Genomic DNA, 22,224 nt, shown 5'->3' with positions numbered 1-22,224 from the left:
TATTCTGCAGAAAGTCAACTAGTAAGGCCAAACAAAATGAATGATAAATAAAATAAAGGTATTAAAATGATAACAGCAATAAGTGCTTTCATGGACTACTTCCAAGTTTAGTTTGTAAACATCTTCAGGTGATTTTTATTTATTATTTATTATTCAGTATTGCACTACTCTTCTAAATTTGCTAAATGTATTTATTAAAACATGTATTATGTGTTATTGGTTTGAAGTTCACCTTGAGTTCCTAATAAAAGTGCTCTAATGTTGCATTTTAAAGACTGCAAGTCATATATCATAACTATAGTAAATGCTTTGGTCTCCTTCAGGTATCTCAAAAAGTAATAACTGTTTTTTCCCCACAAGGTTTCTGTGAGATTTAGCAAAAGAAAAAACTTGTTAAGATGTGATGCTCCCATGAAATTACTATTCCATACAACATAAAGGGCGTCAATTTTTTATTATAGATTTTTTCCCCCATAATACAGCAGTGCTCATAGAGCTTGTATAAAAGCCTTTAGCCCACAAACAACACAAAACATTCGATAAATAAATAGAAAAAAATAGATCAACATTCAGATGACATTATCCCCAGTTACCCACACATTCATTGGTGCCTATCTTCATTAGGAATCCATAGTGAAAAATCACAAAAGAAACATTTCTAGTTCTACACAATGCAGTGTCATGTGCAGAGTAAACAAGGAAGGTTAATTCAGGGAAACCAAACTGGAACCAGGATTTTAAATTAAGACAATTTTCCAAATTTCCGGAGCACTATTTTCCTCCTGTTAGCCAAGGTATAATGTTATAAAAATTGCTTGTATAACCCGATGCATGTCATTAGCTTCAACACTCTCCTGCATTTCTTTTTGTTTGCTTCTTTGCTAGAGGGTGTAGTGGTAGCTTGTGCGGCACTTCTGGTATTTTCTTTCATTACATGAATATATGACTCAAAGTCATTAATGCATACAAATGCTGAGAGCCGGAGAGAATTCAATATATTTCAACAGGAGGCTATTCAAATCAGCAGCAACCTGTGGCGTACTACAAATACCACTTAAATCATTTAGCCTGTAGCAACATCATGTTGCGTCCTTTCCCCTGATACAAAGTAACCTTCTAGCAAACCTTAAATAAGCTGGTACCACAGAGGAGAACAATACAAAAAGGAATAGGTGCTCTAGTATTGCTTTACACAGAAAATGTTCCTCTCAACTTCCCTGCCTGCCGTCTTTCCTTCAGACCTAAACCTTCATAAAAGCAACATCCGGGAAAAGATTCTCAGGATCAACAAAACTTGTCGTTTTTCTTTAGCAAATAACAATATGGTATTTATATGAGAAATGTCATTTCACGTTCTCTTTCACTGATTGTTACAGTTTTCAAATCCAGTTTCTCTGCACATTCTGTGTGACTGACACTGAAAAGAGAGCTTGTACCAAACACACACACAGGAGTCTTTCTCAGATCAAAGTGTTTTAAAAACTTATCAGTGAGTAGGTGAATTAACATAAGATGAACACACACACACACTCTTATGACCTGACAGCTTTTGTTCATTTCACAGAAGTTCTGCTTCATCCTCGTCATCCTCAGAGCCTGAGGGCCCCTGGCGAACTTCTTCATACCACTTGTTTGTCAGGGTCTTCATCTGGATCCGGCCATGCAACAAGTCCTGTGAGACAATACAAACACAAGATTGTCACATAAGCACACAGGCAATAACATATTAACATACAGACTTGCCTATATTCATATAACTATGAACAGATCTGAGTGTAGATAATATAACACATCCTAGAATAAAGTAGTCCTGTTTGCATGATATGTTTTGATTTAGTCAAAGAAGCCGCTTTCATGCGGATTTTAAAGTATGTAAAAATGCTCCTTTTCAACTTTTTATTTCGGAAAACCAAACCATTTGCAAAACGACAAACTAGGTGGATATGTGTTTAGCCTAAAGAAAATTACCAGGCTCACAAGCTACTGCGCATGAGTTAACATACTGGGATAGGGATGAAAAAATAGCGCAGAAAGAAAGCCACAGTGCGCTGAAAAAAAACTGCAGGTAACAGGCTCTTACTGTGGTTTGTCCAACCACACCCCAACACAGTAAACCTTACGTTGCCGTGCAGTGCAGTGCTCACGAAATTTGACGCAAATTTTTACAATTGACGCAACATCTAAGATGCAGTGTCCTCAACTGCAGTGGTCAGTCAGCGGGGATAAATCCAGTGCAGCTGATGTTTAAGAAATTGCCATTCCCTATCCCCATATTTTGTACTTCTCTTCTCACGAAGGTTCTCTATCATGTTGTATTAAAACCCAGTGCAAAAATTTGGGGGTTATTCTTTGAAAACAATCTTTGACCAACAACTGAAGTCAGTCGTTTTCTGCAACTTCCTTGAAAATGACATATTTTTTAATCCGCTACGAATCTAGCAACGGTCATCCACGCTTTTATTACATCCCGCTTAGACTCCTGTAACTCGCTGTAATCCTGTCTCACTCTGTAACACCTCTCCAAACTTTAAGAAGAAAATAAACATTTTCTAGGTCAAGGCTAAAAACCAGAGGAGATCAAACCTTTGTAGTCAGGGCCTTTCGACTCTGAAATGACCCGCAGGAGGAGATCAGGCTGGCTAGCTCTGTTTCTGCTTTCAAATCTCTCTTAAAAATACATTTTTCGCTTTCTCCTGAATCTGTTCGTATTCCATTTTACTTTACTTTATTTAATTACATTTCATTGTGTCTTAGTAAGTCATACCTCTCTTGTTATTACTCTATCAATTATACTTTTGTTTATTATTTATCTGGTAACTTTTCTTGTTTTTATGTCTGTGTAAAGCACTTTGTATCAATTGATTTGCTATATAAATGAAGTCATTAGAATTATTTCTTCTATCTAAGCTGTGCAAAACCTCAATACATTACTTTAGTCCTTGAGCACCCCAAAGGGGCCCCAAATACTTAAATATCCTGATATGGCTTCAAAAACAAAGATCAAATTCAATCTCCACCTCTCACAGTCTCAAGAAAAGAATTTACAAGCTTTATCATATTGGTATTTTCTGCGTAGCTGTTATATTGTGAAGCATTTTGGTTTATTTGACGCCAAGCACAAGGACCAAGAGCAAACTAGTATGATTGGAATACAAAGAAGGGATTGCGAGCAATATAACACAGCGTCCCAGGTGACTTAGAGGATTTCTGTCTTTCTCTTTCTGTCTTACCTCTTGGGTGAGTCTGCGAGTGAAAAAAGGGTTAAGGTATTTAGCATCAAGCCACATAAAGCCCTTCAGATCTTGTCTCTGGTAGATATGAGCTTCGTACTCCTCCTCTGTCAGTTCTGATAGGTGCTCTGACTCAATGGTATTACCCTGGAAAGAAAGTAAGGAGCACGGGAGAGGGAATGTCAGATAAATAGATAGATAGGAAGAAATGAAAGGAGATGGGCCAACAAATGAGGCAGTGGTGAAAGAGATGGAAGAGAGGAAGGTGAGTGCAGGGAAAAGTCAGGTAGAGCGGTGAGGGAGATTGAGTCGAGATCACAGGGAGGAGGACCATAGATAAGGGAGAAAGAGCAAAGAGAGGGAATTACATCAAAGAGGGCATGAGAGCCTTAAGGAAACATGGAGAGCTGATAGATCTAGTTGCTGGTAATCCTGGATGTAACACTTAGCTTTGGAAGATATCATACACTGACCGCAGAAGTCATGCAAATACAACACCACATGCTGTCAATAGTAAGATGTACTTCAAAAGAATGACCCATTATCTAGAGCTAACGGAGAACTGAAATATTAAAAGGTTGTATTCTGATATGTCTGGCATATTGTATGAATGTCAGTTAAGGTATATTTGTGCTTTTCTGAGTTTTGTGATTAGTGGTTTGTTCGCCACTGATTCAGTGTCCTTCACACATACCACAATCAGTCATTTGTTGTTTTTCTCTCTCAAGTAAACGGTAAGGGTCTGATGGAAGGGGGTGGCACAGCAATCTGTCTGTGTGTGTGTGTGTGTGTGTGTGTGTGTGTGTGTGTGTGTGTGTGTGTGTGTGTGTGTGTGTGTGTGTGTGTGTGTGTGTGTGTGTGTGTGTGTGTGTGTGTGTGTGTGTGTGTGCTGATTAAAGTGAAGTCCAAGTGCTTCATCCATTACCATTTTCTGTGTCTTGCTGAGATTGATGTCTTTCTTGTTTTTGCGGCGCGACTGGCTTTCCTCAATGTCCATGATGCGAATGAGTGGCATGGTTCCGCCCCCCATGAGGAGGATGGTAAAGAGAACAATGATGATGGTGGTGGTGCCAATTAGCTGCCGTTTCTCAATGGGCTCCAGGCCCAGGTGAAGGCTCAACGCGTATGGAATAGCACCTCGCAAACCTAAAAAGGCAAGGAAAAGACAAAGGATTGGGACAAAAAAATGCCATGTGAGAACACTCACTTGAAATTAAATATGAACTGTAAATCTTTTCATAAATAGTTATCAATAATACATATATAATGTAAACTGAAATCTAGACACTAGTAAGCTTGATATGTTTGAATTGTTTAATTTATTTATGATATATAGAGGGCAAATAGCGATCATTTTCATTATTCATTAATCTGCCAATCGTTTTCTCTACTGACTTATGAATAATTTTGTCCATAAAATGGCAGAAAATTTCACATTTTACTAATGTTCCAAAATTCAGTTTAAAATCATGTGACATAGAAAAGCAGCAAATATTCACATTTGAGAAGCTGGATGTTTGCCCGCAAAGTCATAATTATCTGATCATCAAAATAGTTGCAGATTATTTTCCTGCCGATTGACTCATCAATTAAATGACAACTTGTTTTAGCTCTAGTTGTTTCATTTGCACAAAAAGACATGCACACTACGTTAGGACAATATTCAAGGGTTAGACGCTGATAAAGTGCCAACTGTCTGATATACTTGTGACACAAAAGGTTTACTGTCATCTCACCACTAAACCACATGATGAACATCATTTTGGGTGTGATCTTGTGGTCTCTAAAAAAGTTAAGTAGGAATGACAGAGGGAAGATGTTCACTGCTCTGCCGAGAAGAACCAGGACCTACAGAGAGAACAAAGAGAATGACAGCTGACACACTGAGAATCCTGGGAATGATCACCGGAAGTTTAATTGACATCAACATTTAGATAACATTTAAAAATAATGCAAGAACACTTACTATGCACCAGATGACAAAGGATATTTCAAACTTATGAGGGAAGCTGAAGATGGAGAGACCGAGGAAGGCAAACACACATGTTTCTAAAGAGAAAAATAGTGTTGAGAACTTATTTTAAAATGAAAACAAAGGGGGAATTGGGCTGTAACAGACAGATTTCACTGACCACACATGAACGCCATTGTGCGCAGTGTCTGCTGCATGAGGATCTGGGTGACAGGAGACAAGTTGTGATGGGTATAGTGAGACATTGCAATTCCCGCAAACAGGATGGACATTATACCTGTAGGTGGAGACGAAGAATGGCATTAAAAAAACTATAACGAAAAACTTTGTTATAGTTGTTATGGCATGCATCCATGAATATGTGCACCCACCGGATAGTTTGATGCCTTCTGCCAGGCCGTAGGGAAGGTACGCAAAGATTATCATCATACCAAACTCCAGTGAAGGAGTCTTTCTCAGATCAAAGTGTTTTAGAAACTTATCAGTGAGTTAGGGAATTTACACAAGATAAAAACACACACAAATTGGACCGCAAATAACAATATGGTATTTATATGAGAAAAATCATATCATGTTCTCTTTCACTCATTGTAACAGTTTTCAAATCCAGCTAACTTTGCACTGTGAGCACTGACTCAGACTTCTCTGTCCCACAACGTTAATGGCAGTTGAACAAACAAGAAGTGGATGTGACTGATACTGAAAAGAGAGCTTGTACCACACACAAACACACACACACACACGCACAGGATACAAGAGCTGAGATGAGTCCAGTGAGGGTTCCCAGGGCAGCAGAGCCAAAAAACATTTTGAGGAAATAACCCAATGCCTGCACAAAAGTCTCCCAGCCCGTCACCATGGAGTTGTCTGAGCTTGAGAACCCCTCAGCTGTGCTGAAAAACAAAACAAAAAGTATGACAAATGAATCCAAATTATTACAGCTACAAATCCAGTGTTGTCATACCTCTATCTGACCCTAGAGGGCAGAAACACTCCACCATTGAATCCTACAAACTATGAGAGATTGTGTGTGTTAGATTAGAGTGGGTGTGCAGAGTTTGCAATCCTGCCATCAAAAACCTGTTCGCTAAACAAACAACGATTGTGTTGTATCTCCCCAGTGACTAAACAGGAACAGTATCATAAAGGAATTTACTCTGACATTGGTTCACACGTGGCATATATTTGAACTCTGATCCACAACTACCTCCTGGGCTACCTCCTGAACTACAGCCACCCAAAAATATAAGTAGTCAGTAGTAGTAATACAGCTCAGTTATTGATATTGTAGGGAACGCAGACAGTCTATTTACCTGTGCAATTTAATCTTTTTTTTTTTTTAATAAAGAACTGTGATCCAGACAAATGGCCAGGCAACACATAATTAATAAAAAAGCTCCAAAGCAAATGCATGGCTGTTGAAAACAACTGAGCCAACTGTAAAGCCACATTCTAAAGCCCCTTTCATACATGCATTGCAAACCTGAAATTATCTAGACATCACATAGTGGGGCTGTATGCGAGAACGCGAATGTCCGATTCAGTTGGCCCAGGGTTACGCTCCCAGCTCCCGGGTACAAAGACTGTGTAATCACTGAATCAATAATGTACATCCATGGAATTGACAAAGAGCGAAAGGGCGTGTTGATGACGTTTCAATCATGCTGTAGCCATCAGAGGAAGAAAAAGAACCTCTGACATTGAAGAAGAATGGTGATTTACACAAAGACAGCAACGAAAATGACAAGATATGGCAACTTCGGTAATGATAGGCACCAAAATCATAAGACAAATTCAAAGAACGGCAAGAGACTCGGTTGTTTATAACCATATTAAGAACCAGCTGCTTAGGCATTGGTTTAATGTGTGTCCTGCACACTCTTCCAAGGAGTGTGAGTATTTCCAGTGAGTGAGCATCTGACATGGAGAATCTCTGGTCGCGTGCTGCATGTGTGAAAGAGAAACTCCAGACCGGATTCTACCGACATTAAGAATGCCAGTCTGTGAGGTGGGAACAGCAAACTGCCAGACCTGTTCAGCCTATCCATTATTTATGCATTCATTTACTCTACAGAGTCATGCAGACACTTGAGATCACTTTGCACATTTGCACATTGCACTGGTTGTGAGTAGGAGAGATAAGGCAGCAATGAAGTGAGTACAGAGAGAGCAGATAGGATGACAGTGATGCAGACAAACAAGGGATTCCTGCCAACCGTTGTCTGCTGTCAAACTTGTCTGTCAAGATTTAGTTTGTGTGTTGGTGTGTGCGGCCACCATCTTGTTGATACACGACGATCTTGGTCAACAGATCTGAGAGAGTGATACTCTAAATAGATGGTCCCCTATGAGTAAAGATAGTTTCATAACACTTGTACTGGGCAGCATAGGGACTCATTACTGGAAGTTTCTGGTTTGACAAATACTATGTCAACATTTCCAATGAAAATCTTTGGAGCTGCTCCATAGACAATGAATAAAGCTGATAGATGACACTGAACACGCCCAGGGGAACGTTCTGAGTATATGGGTGCATTTCTTACAACTGACAACACTTCAATAGAATAAAATTAATTTGGGTATTAAAAATAAAAGGAAACAATGAGCCCATTCTCTGGGTTGACAAAACCAGTCTCACATTTATTGTATATGGAGCAGCTCCAAATTTTCTACTTGATGGCATCACAAGCTTAAGAGTTACTTTTCTGGCTTTGAAAGAGAGCAGTCATGTTAAACAATATTATCATATAGATTCCTTGGCCTAGGACATGGAATTAACATGTAGAAATTCTAATTTAGGTGGTGTTCCCCTTTAAGTCTCAGCTTTTGGACTTCACATTCAGCAAATTTGGATACAAATGTACCCACATCCTCTGCATTTGAAACCATGGCTTTACCACAAAGTGCATGTGTAAGGCGTTAAAATAGGTCACTCGTTCTTTTGGTGTCCTCACTTCCTGTTATAGGGTAATCAGAAAGAAGGCAGGTGGGGTTCAAAGGTTGGAAGATGCCTGACTATACCCCAGCTGACATTTACACTGGAATTATAGGAACCGGTGTCTCACTGTTTCTGTGCGTGAGGATTATTGCACCCGAGCAGATAATTGTACCCTGAGGTGAAAAGAGGTCCTAACAGCAGCAGGTTATGAAATAGAAATAAAAAGTGTAAAATATACTGAAAACCATGGCAATATTTCTCTTTTTGGCACTGTTTAAGAGTTTATTTTGGCATGTACTTCTAAGAGATTGTGTTAGGGAAGTTTTGCATTACAGAAAGGTAAAACAGTAAATATTATGGTTGTCAGAAAATACATTGGTGCATCACAAATGCCTTGTTTCACAAAATTCAATCTATTAGAGACATCACAGTCGGAGTTTGCATGTACCTATGACTCTGAGAGTGTGTTTCGATGTGTGAAACATTTTTTAAGAGCAGTGGCACTGTGTGCCTGAGTTTTTCATAACATCTGCAGATTTGTGCATATCTTCCTTAGGGTGGCTGGTGGTGAAAAGCTGTGTAAACATCATGCACGGGCAATTGTAAATGTGCCAATGTTTCCCCCCAGAGAAGAATTAAGCCCAGAGAGAGTGGATAAAGATTCTTACTTCGTGAGGACAATGGAGACGGCGTCGTTAAGGATGCTCTCACCGAACACCAGCATGTTGAGGACCGGGTCCACGTTGAGGGCATTAAAGATGGCGATGGTAGCTACAGGGTCCACAGCTGAGATCAGTGAGCCAAAGGCAAAGCTATAGTAGTTGAGTGAAAACTAGTTATTCAGTTGTCATAAGACACACTGATACAGTTTGAAAAATTAAGAAACAAACACATATGGTGACAAAAGGACACAACACAGTTAATTTGTGAAGGTCAGAGGAAGGCCGACAGGAAACGGCCGCAGACAAGGAAGCATGGGTTTGCTAAGACAACACAATCCTACAAAATGTTATTTTAATAACTGCTATGATTTTTGTAGAATACATAAATCCTGTTCCAGAAGGCTAAAATTACACAATGCAAGTGTGAGGACAGTACGTGAACAATTCTAGGAAAGAACAATGAAATTTCATGTAATAAAAAAATCTCTTACTCATGCATTTATATTTGTTGAAATGCATGTATACAATCCTTTTTTAATCCTTTAATGCATTGTTTTTGTGTCCTGTAACATGTGCAGAAAATAAACCAACTAAAAGTAAATGAATCAACTTTTTTCAGGGTAATCCACATTACTGTATGTCATGCACAATTTGGAGAATTTGGATTAAGTTACTGTAGGGGGAGAGATGGTTAAAAGACTATTTTGTTAAAATGGGTGTGTAGAGTATGCGTTGGAAATAGAAGTCCAAGACAGAAAACAGATTAGATATCTACGATTCGGGACTTTCCCTACCAAAATCTAATCGGCTCTTTCTTGGCTCACGTCCTTATTTTTTCCCCAAATGTCATTAAAATCTGTTGAGCCGTTTTCAAGATATCGTTCTAACAAACACAAACAGAAAGAAACAATAATATTCTCCTTAGTAAAGGAAACTAATATGCAAACATCCTGCTTAAATGCAAGACACACCCTCACTTTGGGTAGATTGTGCACCAATAAGATGATAAATGTTTCAAATGAACAACCCCAAGCTTCTCTAAGAAAAACAAAAAAACAAACACACATGGGTGTGGAGTAGCATACTGCTTGTGTGTCACATCTTCAGAAAACTCTCCTACTGTCCTACTGGTTTCTGAGGGCTTGGTTCTTAAGGTAGACTGAGGGTGTCTAGAGAGTGCTAGTTAGAGTGGAACAATACTACTCACCTATCAGTCATAGTCATCTTATAGATCACATCAGCCTGAGAAAAACATAACAAGACACAGACATTATTATTAAGAGCTGCAACAAGGTGAGCTGGTTATGTCAACAACAATAAAGAGATAACAATGGTCATTTGCAACTTTATTCCATTAACAAGCTAATAATGTCAAATAAAAATGTAATGAAAATATGTAATCAAGACATGTTCACAAGACAAGTTCACACTGTGTCTGAACAGGCTGTGACAATGCCAGCGTTATTGACAGATATTACTACAATCCTCACCTGCCCAAGGAAATAGATACCTCCTCCGACTATGAAGGCAGAGATAGCTGTGCCGATCACAGCAAAGAGAGTAATTGAGCCAATGTTCTGGAAGAAGTTACCCTGAACATACATGAAATGGAGTTAATTAGCATGACATTTGAAGATGTTTGGTGTTACATAACATAACAAGCATTAATATGAAAAGTAGGGCACCGTAAAGGGAGAGTCATACAAAAAGTCATAATGTTACTGTGAGTAACGATGCAAATTGTGTCTATAAATACTCTGTTATAAATAATAAAAACTCATGAGCCGCCATTTCACCTCAGTTATGATAATATATGAACATTTTGACAATACAGAAAAAACATAACTCACAGAGAGCAGAGCTGCTTATACTTTTATGTTTTATGTCATAACCATATAAGGATAAAGCAAACCTAGAGCCTTTTTAGCTCACTGTTCATTTATTGTGTTTTTTGCTGGAAATTGTATCAGGCTGCATTTGCAAACTACAATAAAAGTACTAAAGTAGTTTTAGCAGAGGTATTATTATTTCTTTTATTTCTTATTGTTGCTATGATTTTTTTTTTAAACTATTAACTTGTTTTTGTCAAAATCAATGGGCTCTGTACATATGCTGGATTGCATTACACCACATTTCTAATGTGTCAAGCTCTTTTTTACATTTTGAGTCATGTAAAATCAGCTCCATGCACACACTGCTGTACCTTATGTAAAGAGTATCCAGATTCAAAGATGATGGGCGGCAGGAGCAAAAGGAAGAACATGTTGGGTCGGAACATTTCCTCCTCCTTTGAGGGAAGGACAGAGACAACTTTACATACAACCAACAGAAAAAAGTAGTAAGTAAGAGACAAGTGATTCTAACCTTGGCTTGGAGTTGCACACTGACTAATTAACAAATTGTAGCTGGTTGCTGCAAGTAGTGAACATTTAGAAATACTTTCATGTTAAAAAAAAAATGAAAAGGTATATAACAGGAAACATTTTTATGGAACAAAGTATTTGTTTATACACATTGTGTTATGTTTTGCCATCTTTAATGAGCCTACATGGCTAATGCATGGCTAAAACATATATAAGCAAATGATGTGTATGTGACTGAATGATAAAACACATGCTTGTGTTGATTACATAATCCTACACAGATATTCTCTACTAATCATCAGACGAATGAAGGCTGCTACCGTGATCATCAGCTGACTTAATACTTAGTCATGGAAAAGGGGAAAAGGTGACATGGGAGGAAGTGTCTGAGCGGTTGGTTAGTAACAGCCCTTCATCTGACCAAACTCATTTAGATGTTGACTTCAGACTCCCACGCACGCACACACACACCCGCTGCAACTTACAAGGATTTCCATTGTCACTATTCTGAAATGACTTATAAATTCTTGAAATATTCACACTTAAGAAGCTGGAATGACAGAAATGTAACTTAGTTTTTCTTAAAATTACTTAAACCAATTAATCGTTTATCAAAACAGCTGGCGAACACAGACACACACACAGAATATCCCAGTGACCATAGCTCTCTGACTATTTCAGCACTATAATGAAATCATTGTTGCTTTACAGCTTAATGGGCCAGCCTCCAAGATCAGGCGTAGGCATCATGTGCCCATGCATTACGCTCTGGCTGCCAATGTGTCTGTGCATGATGGGCCATGTGTTCTTGTATAAGCCAGTGTGTGTGTGTGTGTGAGTGTTCTGTGCATAATCTACGTAAGTAATGTAAAAGTCAGTATACGGTGTGCATTAGTGAATGTTCCTGGGGAAAATCTATTTCTAGGCCATGGTTGACCCTGCAGTTGTGTCTGTCAGAAAGATGGAAGAGGGCAGGCCCATTTATACGCCATCCAGTCAACAATCTCTCTCATTGTATTATGGGAGCCGGTTTTGACAGCTGGTAGAGCCTGACTCTCGACCCCAATAACCCCACAAGCAGCTGGACATAAGGACAATGACTCCCTAAAAAGTACCTACAATTTATTTCTGTAAATACTGAAAATACTGAATATTGAAAAATAAATACGGAGATATGGTTAGCTATAGGTTAGTAATATATAACTGCTGAGAGGTGAGCCAGTGGAAAAAAATTTGCTTTTTTCTGACAAGTACACTTTTAATCTAAAATGACCCATTATTTGACATACAGTTGCAACATCTGAATGGTGAAAATAAACTGCTCAAAAGAAACTGGCAAGCGGAAAACATAATAAAATGACTAATTTAATAATTTGAATTTGTAATCTATTTTTCTCCCATCTAACCAATTATTCAGCGCTATGATCCTAAGGAGTGAGATCTTATGGCAAATAAGATGAAGACAATACCACAGCACATCTTTTAAAGAATGTGCACTGACTTTTGGCTGCCGAGATGGTAAACTTGGCTCCAATGATACATTTGACGACACCTACCGACCCACACTATTCTCACTACAAGTTCTTAAAAATAAGTAAGGCAAAGAGGATATCCTATATAGCATGCATGCTGGAGTAAAACGCTATGCTCTTGTGTCTTATTATGTATTCAAATTTCAGGAAAATTAGGCCAACGTTGACTGCTCCCAGAGCAACAGTTTTTCTTGACTTTTATATCTGGCTGGACTTTACCCTTCAGGGCAGGTGAAAGGTCAGGGATGAATATTAAAACCTGAGACATAAGAAGGTATACGCTGCATGCACTACAATCTGACATTTACATCTGTACTCCTGCATGAATCCATGTAAGGATGTTTAATGGAGTGACTTAACAAGCACATATAGATATTGCATATGCACGTTCAAACTAATTTAAATAAACAGAGGTCATGCTCGTGCTTTGTATTATTTGTTGATAAGAGACTCATGCTAGTAGGGCTAAAATTATTGTCGATTGATCTGTTGTTAATGTAATTTACAGAATAAAATGTTAATACAATTTAACCCATTAAAATTTCCCATAGCCCAAGGTGACGTCTTCAAATATAAAACAAAGAAATGCAGCAAATCATCATGTTTGAGAAGTTAAAAACAGCAAATGTTTGGCATTATTGCTTGATAAATTAAAAATTGTTTATTTAATTACTGTTGATTGACTGATCGATTTAGCACCAGTTTTAGATGAGAATGCATGCATGATAGACAGCTGAGAAATATATGTTGTAAAAGAAGAAAAGATGAAATGGATAAAACCAGAGAGCAGAGGATGGGTGTACTCTAGGGAGGTGCTGAGACGGAGCTTGAACTAAATGAGAGAAGATGAATGCCAAAGATGAAGGGAGCACAGTTAAAAGAGGGTCGAGAGATAACAGAAAAATACGAGTGGGAACGATGGGGAGACCTTCGCTCAGAGTACAGGCTCCCTGGAGGCGCGGCTTTGACACACACACAGTGACATCACCACATGGGAAAAAGTCCCCTGAAACCACAATTAAAACCGTTCTCCCTGTGTCGCTCTCTCCACGGCTTGGGAGAGAGACCTATTAAAAGTATGTGCTGCCCTTTGGGGCTTAAAACACACCACTGCAGCCAATGAGGAAAAATGAGGCAACAGAATACAGTAGAGAGAGAAAACAAAATCATCATCTAGAGTACACTGTAGATGCAAATGCATTCACCTATGTATCTCTCTGTGCGCTTTGCCTAGGAGACAAATTGCTGCTAGCGTGTTACTTCTTAACAGCATGCTATTTCTTCTTCAACCTGTGTCAGAGCACAGGGGAGAAATGGGCAGATGAGAGAAAAGGAAAAGCAACCAACAGTACAAGAAAAGCACACAATGGAAAAATCTTCTCTCCATATTCTGGATTGTAGGAAGAGGACTGGAGATAGAAGTGTTGGTAACAAAAAACAAAGAAAGCAGATTGGTGGTGAAAGGCGAATGTAAAGCCAGTGATGACAGCATGTCACCGCCTGAGGGGTTTGTTCACCCTTGGTGGTTTGTGGGGCAGTCCCTGAGGCTTGCTTCATAAGCCAAGTGGACCAGCTTTGGAAACATGCTTGTTTGAGGAGAGGGTGCCAGCATTAAAGTTAGCTAGCATAGTCCGAAGCATCCATCTTAAACCTACAAGTGCACCGTATGCACAATTTCAAGAGATGCAGTTGAAAAAATGACGCTGACAGATCACAGCTTTGACACTGGCTGCGTTACTCATTGAACAGGTTACATGGTGCATCCTGCTCTTAGGGGCACTCTCTAAGAGGTCAGACATAATGGATTTGCACTATGGCTCTGGTCTTAGAAGGGCTACAAACCACTTAGCATATCCAATGCTCTTGCAAAGAAGCTGCGCATATCACAATGTAAATTTATTACACTCTACTCTACTCAGTTTTTATGATGCTGCAAAGGCAAAAGCATTCGCCTACTATGGACAGGTGAGCAAGTCTTGGTGTGGGTTAAACATAAACATATAGATAGCGGTCCAGAGATTCACAGCACAGGGGCAAAGAAGGGTAAGCGCTATGGGGGCTCTGGTTACTAGTAGTGTTGATGACTCAGCAACACCCATGGGCCCCCAGCAAAAAAAAACAATGGGGCCCCTGTGCGCAAGAAACATTGACACAACCTGCCCTTTTTTCTGCCTCCCCCCTCATTCTGCATCTCCCTCTCTCCATCTCTTGTTCATTCATTCTCTGGCAGAGAACAAGGAATGTTAATTAAAGGCTGGGTGATCCAGGAGAAAAAAAAAGAGGTTCTCATTGGAACAGAGGGAAAGATAGCAAGCAATAAATGGTGTGTCACTATAGGTAGGTAACAGACTGTAGAGAAGGGAGATGAGATTTGTGACAACAGCGGCCAGGAAATGAATGACTGAGCAAAAAGAACAGCACAGAAAGAGAGATATACAGCACATGAACAACAGATGGTTATTGGGTTTGGGGATGGGTGGGGAGTTTCCAGAGATTTTGCTGTGGGATATATTGGAGGAGGAGCACTGCCCCCAACTGAAAATTTCAGGGGCGCCACCAGAAAAATATATGCAGAGATTACTGTATAATGTGCTGTTTCAAATTCAGTGTCACATTTTTGTTGTGCACTTTTGTGAGAGTACAATATTAAAAAAAATAGACCATACATTAAGGGGTGTGACGAGACCCTCAGGTCACGAGACTGGACGATACACGATACACGACATTGGGACCACAAGAACGAGACGTGACCAGATTTTAACACAACTTTAAAAGTTCAGTATTTTCTTGACAGGGACATTCATTTTAATTACTATTTTAATAGGTAAAGTGCATGTTTATACTATATATATGGTCGCACATGCGCGACCAGATGCAAAATTCAGTCGCACACTCTCAAATTTTGGACGCAAAATGTGACCATATGGTCGCAGTCTTGAGCCCTGGGTTACATACTTTAGGCTTGACGCATTATATTTGCATATGTACTTGTGTGTTTTGTTTGAGTGCAATGTATCTGTTCTTGCTAAACGGATAAAACCAAGCTAGGCATCAAAAATGGTGAATTATGAACAAGAATTATGGCCAGTGCAGTGTGGACACAGAGCTGTGGACACAAAGCTGTGAAGCAGGCTGCGAACAAGGAGTCAAAACTATACCTTCCAGTTGGCCAGTTCCTGGAACTCAATGATCTTAATGACGCCTCCCATTAGAATCCCTGGAGAGAGTGAGAAGACACAAAAAAAACAATACTACCATTTACATATATTATGACTTCATATGAAAATTTCCATATAACCAGAGTACAAATGAAGTGCTAAACCTGAGGCAAAGTGCTATTTTAGTTGTTAAAACAAATGGATGCCTGGCAAATGTCCACCATAGTTGAGGGATAAATTAGATATGAAGAGTGAACTAGGGCTTTTGTCTTCGTTTTGTGCCCTTGGGCCTTCAGCTCTCTTGTTCCACAGCCCAACAAAACATTAATTAAAAGGTTGAGGAAAAAACAAATACTTGTAAAGGGCAGAGAAAGAAGAATACGAGAGATAAGATGGAAAAGAAATTAAGCACAAGCATCAAAGCATTGTGTAAGACTCAGATATACAGGGCAGATGGAAGGGGAAAGTGCAGAGGAAACCACACAATGAGTAAATGAGATCGAGGACGTGATGAGGAAGGAAGAGCAGTTCTTCCTGATCTGTAAGCAGAGCGTTATCTCTGTTCAACAGAGCCCCCTGCTCCAAACACCAAGACAATCTCAGTCTCATGTGCAGCATGCAGGTCAGGCAAGAGGAAAGGACCTTCAGGGTCAAGATAGATGTGTGTCAGGGAGTTTGAGTCAGTGTAACTGCACAAACATGTAAAGAGGAGATACTGGAAGGCTCCAGAGGAAGTAGAATTACCCTAAATTGACTTCACAGAAGAAGTTAAATAAATCTTTTTACAAGAAAGCATTTTCTAAGTCTCGGATAACGCTGCCAATGATACCTGTGGGTAAGCCTTTGTTCATCTTAAGAGACGCATATTTGATTTTGATGAAAATGATTTTAGGACTAACTATACTAAGCTGTAGATGTTTAATTCACTGCTGGACACACCCTAAATGGCAATTATGTTGAGATTGTTTTTTACAATTCACAATATGTGTAAGTCATGAGAACAAGCATCAATTTCATTAATTTTACATAATCTAAAAAAAGCAAAAGGAGTATAAGAACTTCCAAATCAGTCTCGACATCAGTTCGATGTCCTCAATCTGTCCGTGCATTTAAAAACAAAAACGTGGATTTTTGAGAGCAGACACATTGCAAATGCCATCCAGCTTGTGCAGAACAACATGTTACATGAGAAGTACTCACCAAGGGACACAACAGCCACACTCTCTGGAAGAAAATGCAGTTTGAACTTGATAAGCAGGTGCACCAATATGATGCAGATACCTGGGGTGAGTGGGAAGAGCAAAGAACACTGAATGAATATCTAGGACAAAAATAGCCCCCACATCATATACTGTTAAGATCTCTTCTCTGGCTGCTTTCCTTCACACAAACTACTGACGACTGGACAGGGAAAATCACCTACCAAAGTTAAAACATAAAAGTAGGTTGCAACAGTACTATAGGCAACTATGCGCATCAAGTGCTAAATTAGTGCATACCCAAATAAGGATTACTATGATGACAAACCCCAGGGTCACGATGAAATAACATTCATACGTATGGCAGAAATGCAGTGGAGCTTAAGACACAGTGAATGCAACAGGTTGTGCTTAGTTTTGGCTCGAATTGGTCACAAACTCTCAATTTACAATTAAACAGTACACCTAAATACGTTGCTGGGAAAGGTCAGTAACAGAGTCTTGATTTATATTTGATCAGCTCTGCCTTGTTTCACAGTTCGTTCGGAGTTCAAGAGCAGTCATTGACACTGCATCAGAGACTGAGTGGCTCTGGGGGTTCTTAGGCGGGTCGTGGTGGAATCTTGCAGATGCCATTAGGAGCAACCAGGGAGCACCAGAGCTACATGTTTTGATTTTTTTAATAGAAAGTTACTGACTTCAGCCTTAAAGCACATGATGTTAATATGGTTTCCCGGAAGAGCTATTTGGGACTAATGTGTGGTTTCTAGGCTTGACTCTGAGGTGGCCTCTCATTTATTGATCTATACCATCTCTGTGAAACCACTGATGATTTTCTGCATGTTGCGTTTCTTGCAACCAATAGAATGTTTGCTACGTTTAAACAGTTAGTTCAATTTGTAAACTTATCCATGATCCATGTTACGTTCTTGGTATATTTATACATATTCTAACAGGGGTAAACATGACATTAAACCTGATGTGAACTGAAGTGCATATTAGTCACTTGTCTGAAGTAGCTCTTCAGAACCTTTCACAAACTGTATTAATGTGTAACCACATCCTTTTCTTTATAGACTTCGTGAATCACCACCCACACATCTGATTTCAGAAATCACTTAAGTGGCTGTGCATTTGCCTTCCATAATTAGCTGTATGATGTCTACATTAAGGGCTACACGGTGGTGTAGTGGTTAGCACTGTCGCCTCACAGCAAGAAGGTCACAGGTTCGCATCTCGACCTCGGCCTTTCTGTGCGGAGTTTGCATGTTCTCCCCGTGTCTGCGTGGGTTTTCTCCGGGTACTCCGGTTTCCTCCCACAGTCCAAAGACATGCATGTGTTAGGTTAATTGATGAGTCTAAAATTGCCCGTAGGTGTGAATGGTTGTCTGTCTCTGTACGTCTCTATGTGCCCTGTGATAGACTGGCGTCCTGTCTAGGGTGTACGCCCGATGTCACCCGATGTCAGCTGGGATCGGCTCCAGCACCCCCGCGACCACGACCCCGGGATAAGCGGTTGAAGATGAATGAATGAATGAATGAATGAATGATGTCTACATTATGTATATTGTGTACCACAATGATCATATTTCCTATTGTGGATTTGTTTTACTCTTATTTCCCCTCCTGTATGTTCATGTTATATATATATATAGATTCCACTCGTAAAAAAAAAAATGTGCACAAGGACTTTATGGGGATAGTAACAGATTACAACACAAGCTGTGTTCAAAATCATTCCCTCATTCACTCACTCAATATTCCCTATGTAGTGTTTATTAAATTGTGCACTATATAAGGAATGATCACAGGAGATTTCGGACACTACATAAGAATTTTCTAACAAATCGTTGCATCAGTACATGCGCCGGATACATGTGTGGCGGAAGCAGGTGCGTCCAGCATCACATAAACAAACAGAGCTGTAAACTCGTTTTACAGTCTGTTTATGATACAAACCTGCACTCAGGAGGACATATAAATTGTTGAAATTTCGATGGTGTTAAAGTGTGGTTTTGTGTTATGTTGGTCCTGTTTGCGAGCTGTAATAGCCTACGGTTCATTTATTTCATGAGCGAGTAACAGCAGTAGGCTTGTGAGGAACTAGTCAGCTCATGAGTAACGGTTGTTCGTAATGGTTGTTGGTAACTGTTCGTAACGGCAGTTAGCTCTCTGGCTACCGCACCTCTTCTGCTTCTTCTTCTCCTCCAGTAAAACACGACCGCATTGCATTGTGGTATGCAGGAATACAATGTAGTGTACATCGTATGCACGCTCAAATTAGCTGTGCATTGTGGGTATTTTATAGTGGACTATATAGTGAATGAAATTAACCACAGAGAATTTAAACACAACTACAACACGGCGTACACACTATATAGTGCACTACTTCTATGATAGGGAACGATTTTGAACAAAGCTACAGAATGAGGCAGAAAAGACTGGATTAGAAAGATACTCTAGTCTACCAACCAATAACTAGCAGGCTGAAGAATATTGTCAGCCCACTAGACTGCTCTTCTTCCTGGGCTTTGACCCCTGTTTGCACAGGCAAAATGGGCTTGACGGTTGGGGGTGCCGGGGTTGTCGGCTTGACAGCAGGTGTTGTAGAGTGGAGGGTCTCGTTGCTGTAGTTTTCAGTGTCATTGGACTTGCTGCAAGGAGACAGTCAGGAAAAAGATCATGTTGATGTGATTCATACAATCAAATCAATTGATTATTAGACACAACTCTAGATTGAATATACATCACTAATTACAGAATCCAAAATATTCAAGTCTAAGATTTCAAGTTTAAAGATTTGTTGCACAATATAGTGTTAAATTGGGGATTGCTTAATTTTACACCTAACTAGCCCATCCCAAACTTTTTATATAAATTTTAAAGGTCCCGGATAGAAAAAAATAAATGACTTTGATAGAGCGTGGTGCTATAAAAATACTGTGAAGTATCAAAAGTTTCAATTCACAGAGAAATGCACACTGTCAGTGTTCAGAAACCTGCCTTTAAACGAGGAGTCAGGACATCTGTATGGTTGTGATGTCACAACTCTGCTATGGTAGAAAGTGCAGCTACAGTGACGCTCAATTTCAACAGTGATTTCCAGGCTGCAAAACGCAGACTTAGCTTTTCAGGAGGGGTTCTTAAAGAGACAGGCGGAGCATTTCCGACAGAAGGAGAAAACAGGTATATTCAGACAGACAGCATGACCCAAATTATGTGTTTTTTGGGAGCTAAAGCATGTGAACATGTTTCTGTGGAAACCCCCAAATACTAGTAGGAACCTTAAAGTGAGCATAACATAGGACATCCATGGTGAAATTAATTGTAAACTTATAACTGCTGAATGTCTCAACAACTTCATTTTAAAGTCACTTACTTTAATCATATGGGTAATAACTCGTAACTGACGTTACACTTAAAGACTCAAATGAAGGAACCTTAAAGATTAGATTAAAAGGTTTAGGTTTGTTCTATTTAAGTAACGTTGGTGTTGTAGGTTAATTAAGCAACGTGTCTTCAGTTGTGCGTGAGCCAGACTGCAGTACATTGTAAACCTGAAACATTACGAACATTGAGTACATTAACGTTACCGCTAGCTAATGCAAGCGACATTGTACATTGAGTACGTGGGTCAAATCAATGTGTCGCCTCAAACCTGACAGTCTGTCCATCCTTCTGTAGGTCGACGGCATCGTGTCCACCTCCTTTGTCATGTTTTATTAATGTTTGCTGGTTTTCAACTGGAGTCTCCTTATGTTTCCCATCTCCTCCTCCGTCGTCATCTCTCCCGTGCAGGTGCAACGAGTTGTCCCTCTCAGCTCGCTCTGGCACGCACGGGTTTACGAATAACAGCAGAAACGAGAGCAACAAAATGTTACGGTTAACGCCACTCATGCTCAGACCGGTACATGTAAACTCCAAATCAACATTTTACATTTAAATCCATGTCGACAGCGCTGAACTGTTGACATCACAACTCCACTTCCTGGTCTTCTTCTTCTTTTGATTATTTCCAGCAGACGAGATGCCACATTGCTGCCTCCTGCAGGTCGGGGTTACCAATATTATCCCTTATTCTTATTCTACTGCCCCAACGAGGGTTATTTGTGCATTGAAATCACCTACCCAAATGACTGGAGTCCAAAAGGAAGGAGCCCTTTGGTGCTTTGTTTTATGTGGCGACAGTGGCGTGCACAGACTTTTGGAAGGGCAGGGGCAAAAAGAGAAAAAATGGCACTTTAGCATGTTTTTTGGCTCCCATGAGGACACTTCAGCATGTTTTTTGACTCCCATGAGGACACTTGAGCATGCATTTTGGCTTCCAAGAGGGTAATTTAACGCTCCCAGAGGCATTTTAGCACATGTTTTTCCACAATTGAAAAAAACACCATGGGATGATTTAGCGCCGGAATTACACTTTACGTTTCACCCTTTGGTAATGTACATCACATCTTATAAAAGTTGCACAACCTCCTCCAGCTTTTTCATTTGAAATTCTTTCTAATATTCTCATAACCTGGGACCACAAAGTCTTAGCGTGGCTTAAGCCATGTTTCCTGAAAGCATAGCACCTCTGGTTGATCTTTTAACACATCCATAAACCTCTCTGCACATTTGCAACAGAACACTTTGCATTCCATTGTAATATGTAGAACATCTGCAGCTTAGCCCTGTTTCCTTCTTCAGTACACGCTTCACTCCTGTCTGTACACCTCCTTTCTCGTCTCCCTTTCTCATGTACTTCCAGCTTCTGCCTCATGTAGGTACTTGTGCAGCTCCTCTGGGCCCACAAATACCTCCTAAAGGAATCTCTCTGCAGCATCGACCACGTATTTTATGGCATCAGACCTTCTGGTTTTGTTTCTAGCTGCCCATATGACATCTACCATGAATGCAAGGAATGCCTGTGTCCCAATTATGTGTCTTGCTGCCCATTTAACCACAGGCAGGGAAGATGATGCTAGTTGCCACCGGCACAGCAGGTTTTCCTGATCCCCTCACTTTCTCCAAGGCATCTGTATGTAACATTTCCAATATCTCCCCCTTGCACTAATTTTTGTACTTTCACTACCTTATAGTGATGCCCACACCCTTTAAATTAAGACATAATGGGTTCCCACTGCAGTTACAGCACTTTATTTCCTCAGCCTGACATTGCGCAAACTCT

The 22,224-nt window shown here is 39.8% G+C and overlaps 1 protein-coding gene across 1 annotated transcript; it reads right to left on the bottom strand.

The window, feature by feature from the left end:
- Positions 1-437: 437 nt before the first annotated feature.
- slc9a8 (solute carrier family 9 member 8) lies at positions 438-21,040 on the bottom strand. Its single transcript, XM_083920597.1, has 16 exons — positions 20,713-21,040; positions 19,527-19,708; positions 17,056-17,136; positions 15,856-15,914; positions 11,006-11,089; positions 10,293-10,394; positions 10,010-10,044; positions 8,809-8,952; positions 5,957-6,095; positions 5,574-5,679; positions 5,363-5,479; positions 5,197-5,279; positions 4,967-5,078; positions 4,156-4,376; positions 3,231-3,377; positions 438-1,672 (listed from the first exon to the last, which is right to left on the bottom strand). The coding sequence occupies exons 1-16, from the start codon at positions 20,949-20,951 to the stop codon at positions 1,559-1,561; spliced, it is 1,965 nt and encodes a 654-aa protein (XP_083776723.1). The 5' UTR covers positions 20,952-21,040; the 3' UTR covers positions 438-1,558.
- Between the last annotated feature and the right edge of the window lie 1,184 nt (positions 21,041-22,224).

This window comes from Echiichthys vipera (genome assembly GCF_963691815.1).
Source record: "Echiichthys vipera genome assembly, chromosome: 9".
NCBI lineage: Eukaryota > Metazoa > Chordata > Actinopteri > Perciformes > Trachinidae > Echiichthys > Echiichthys vipera.
This window is presented reverse-complemented; position numbering and strand designations above follow the sequence as displayed.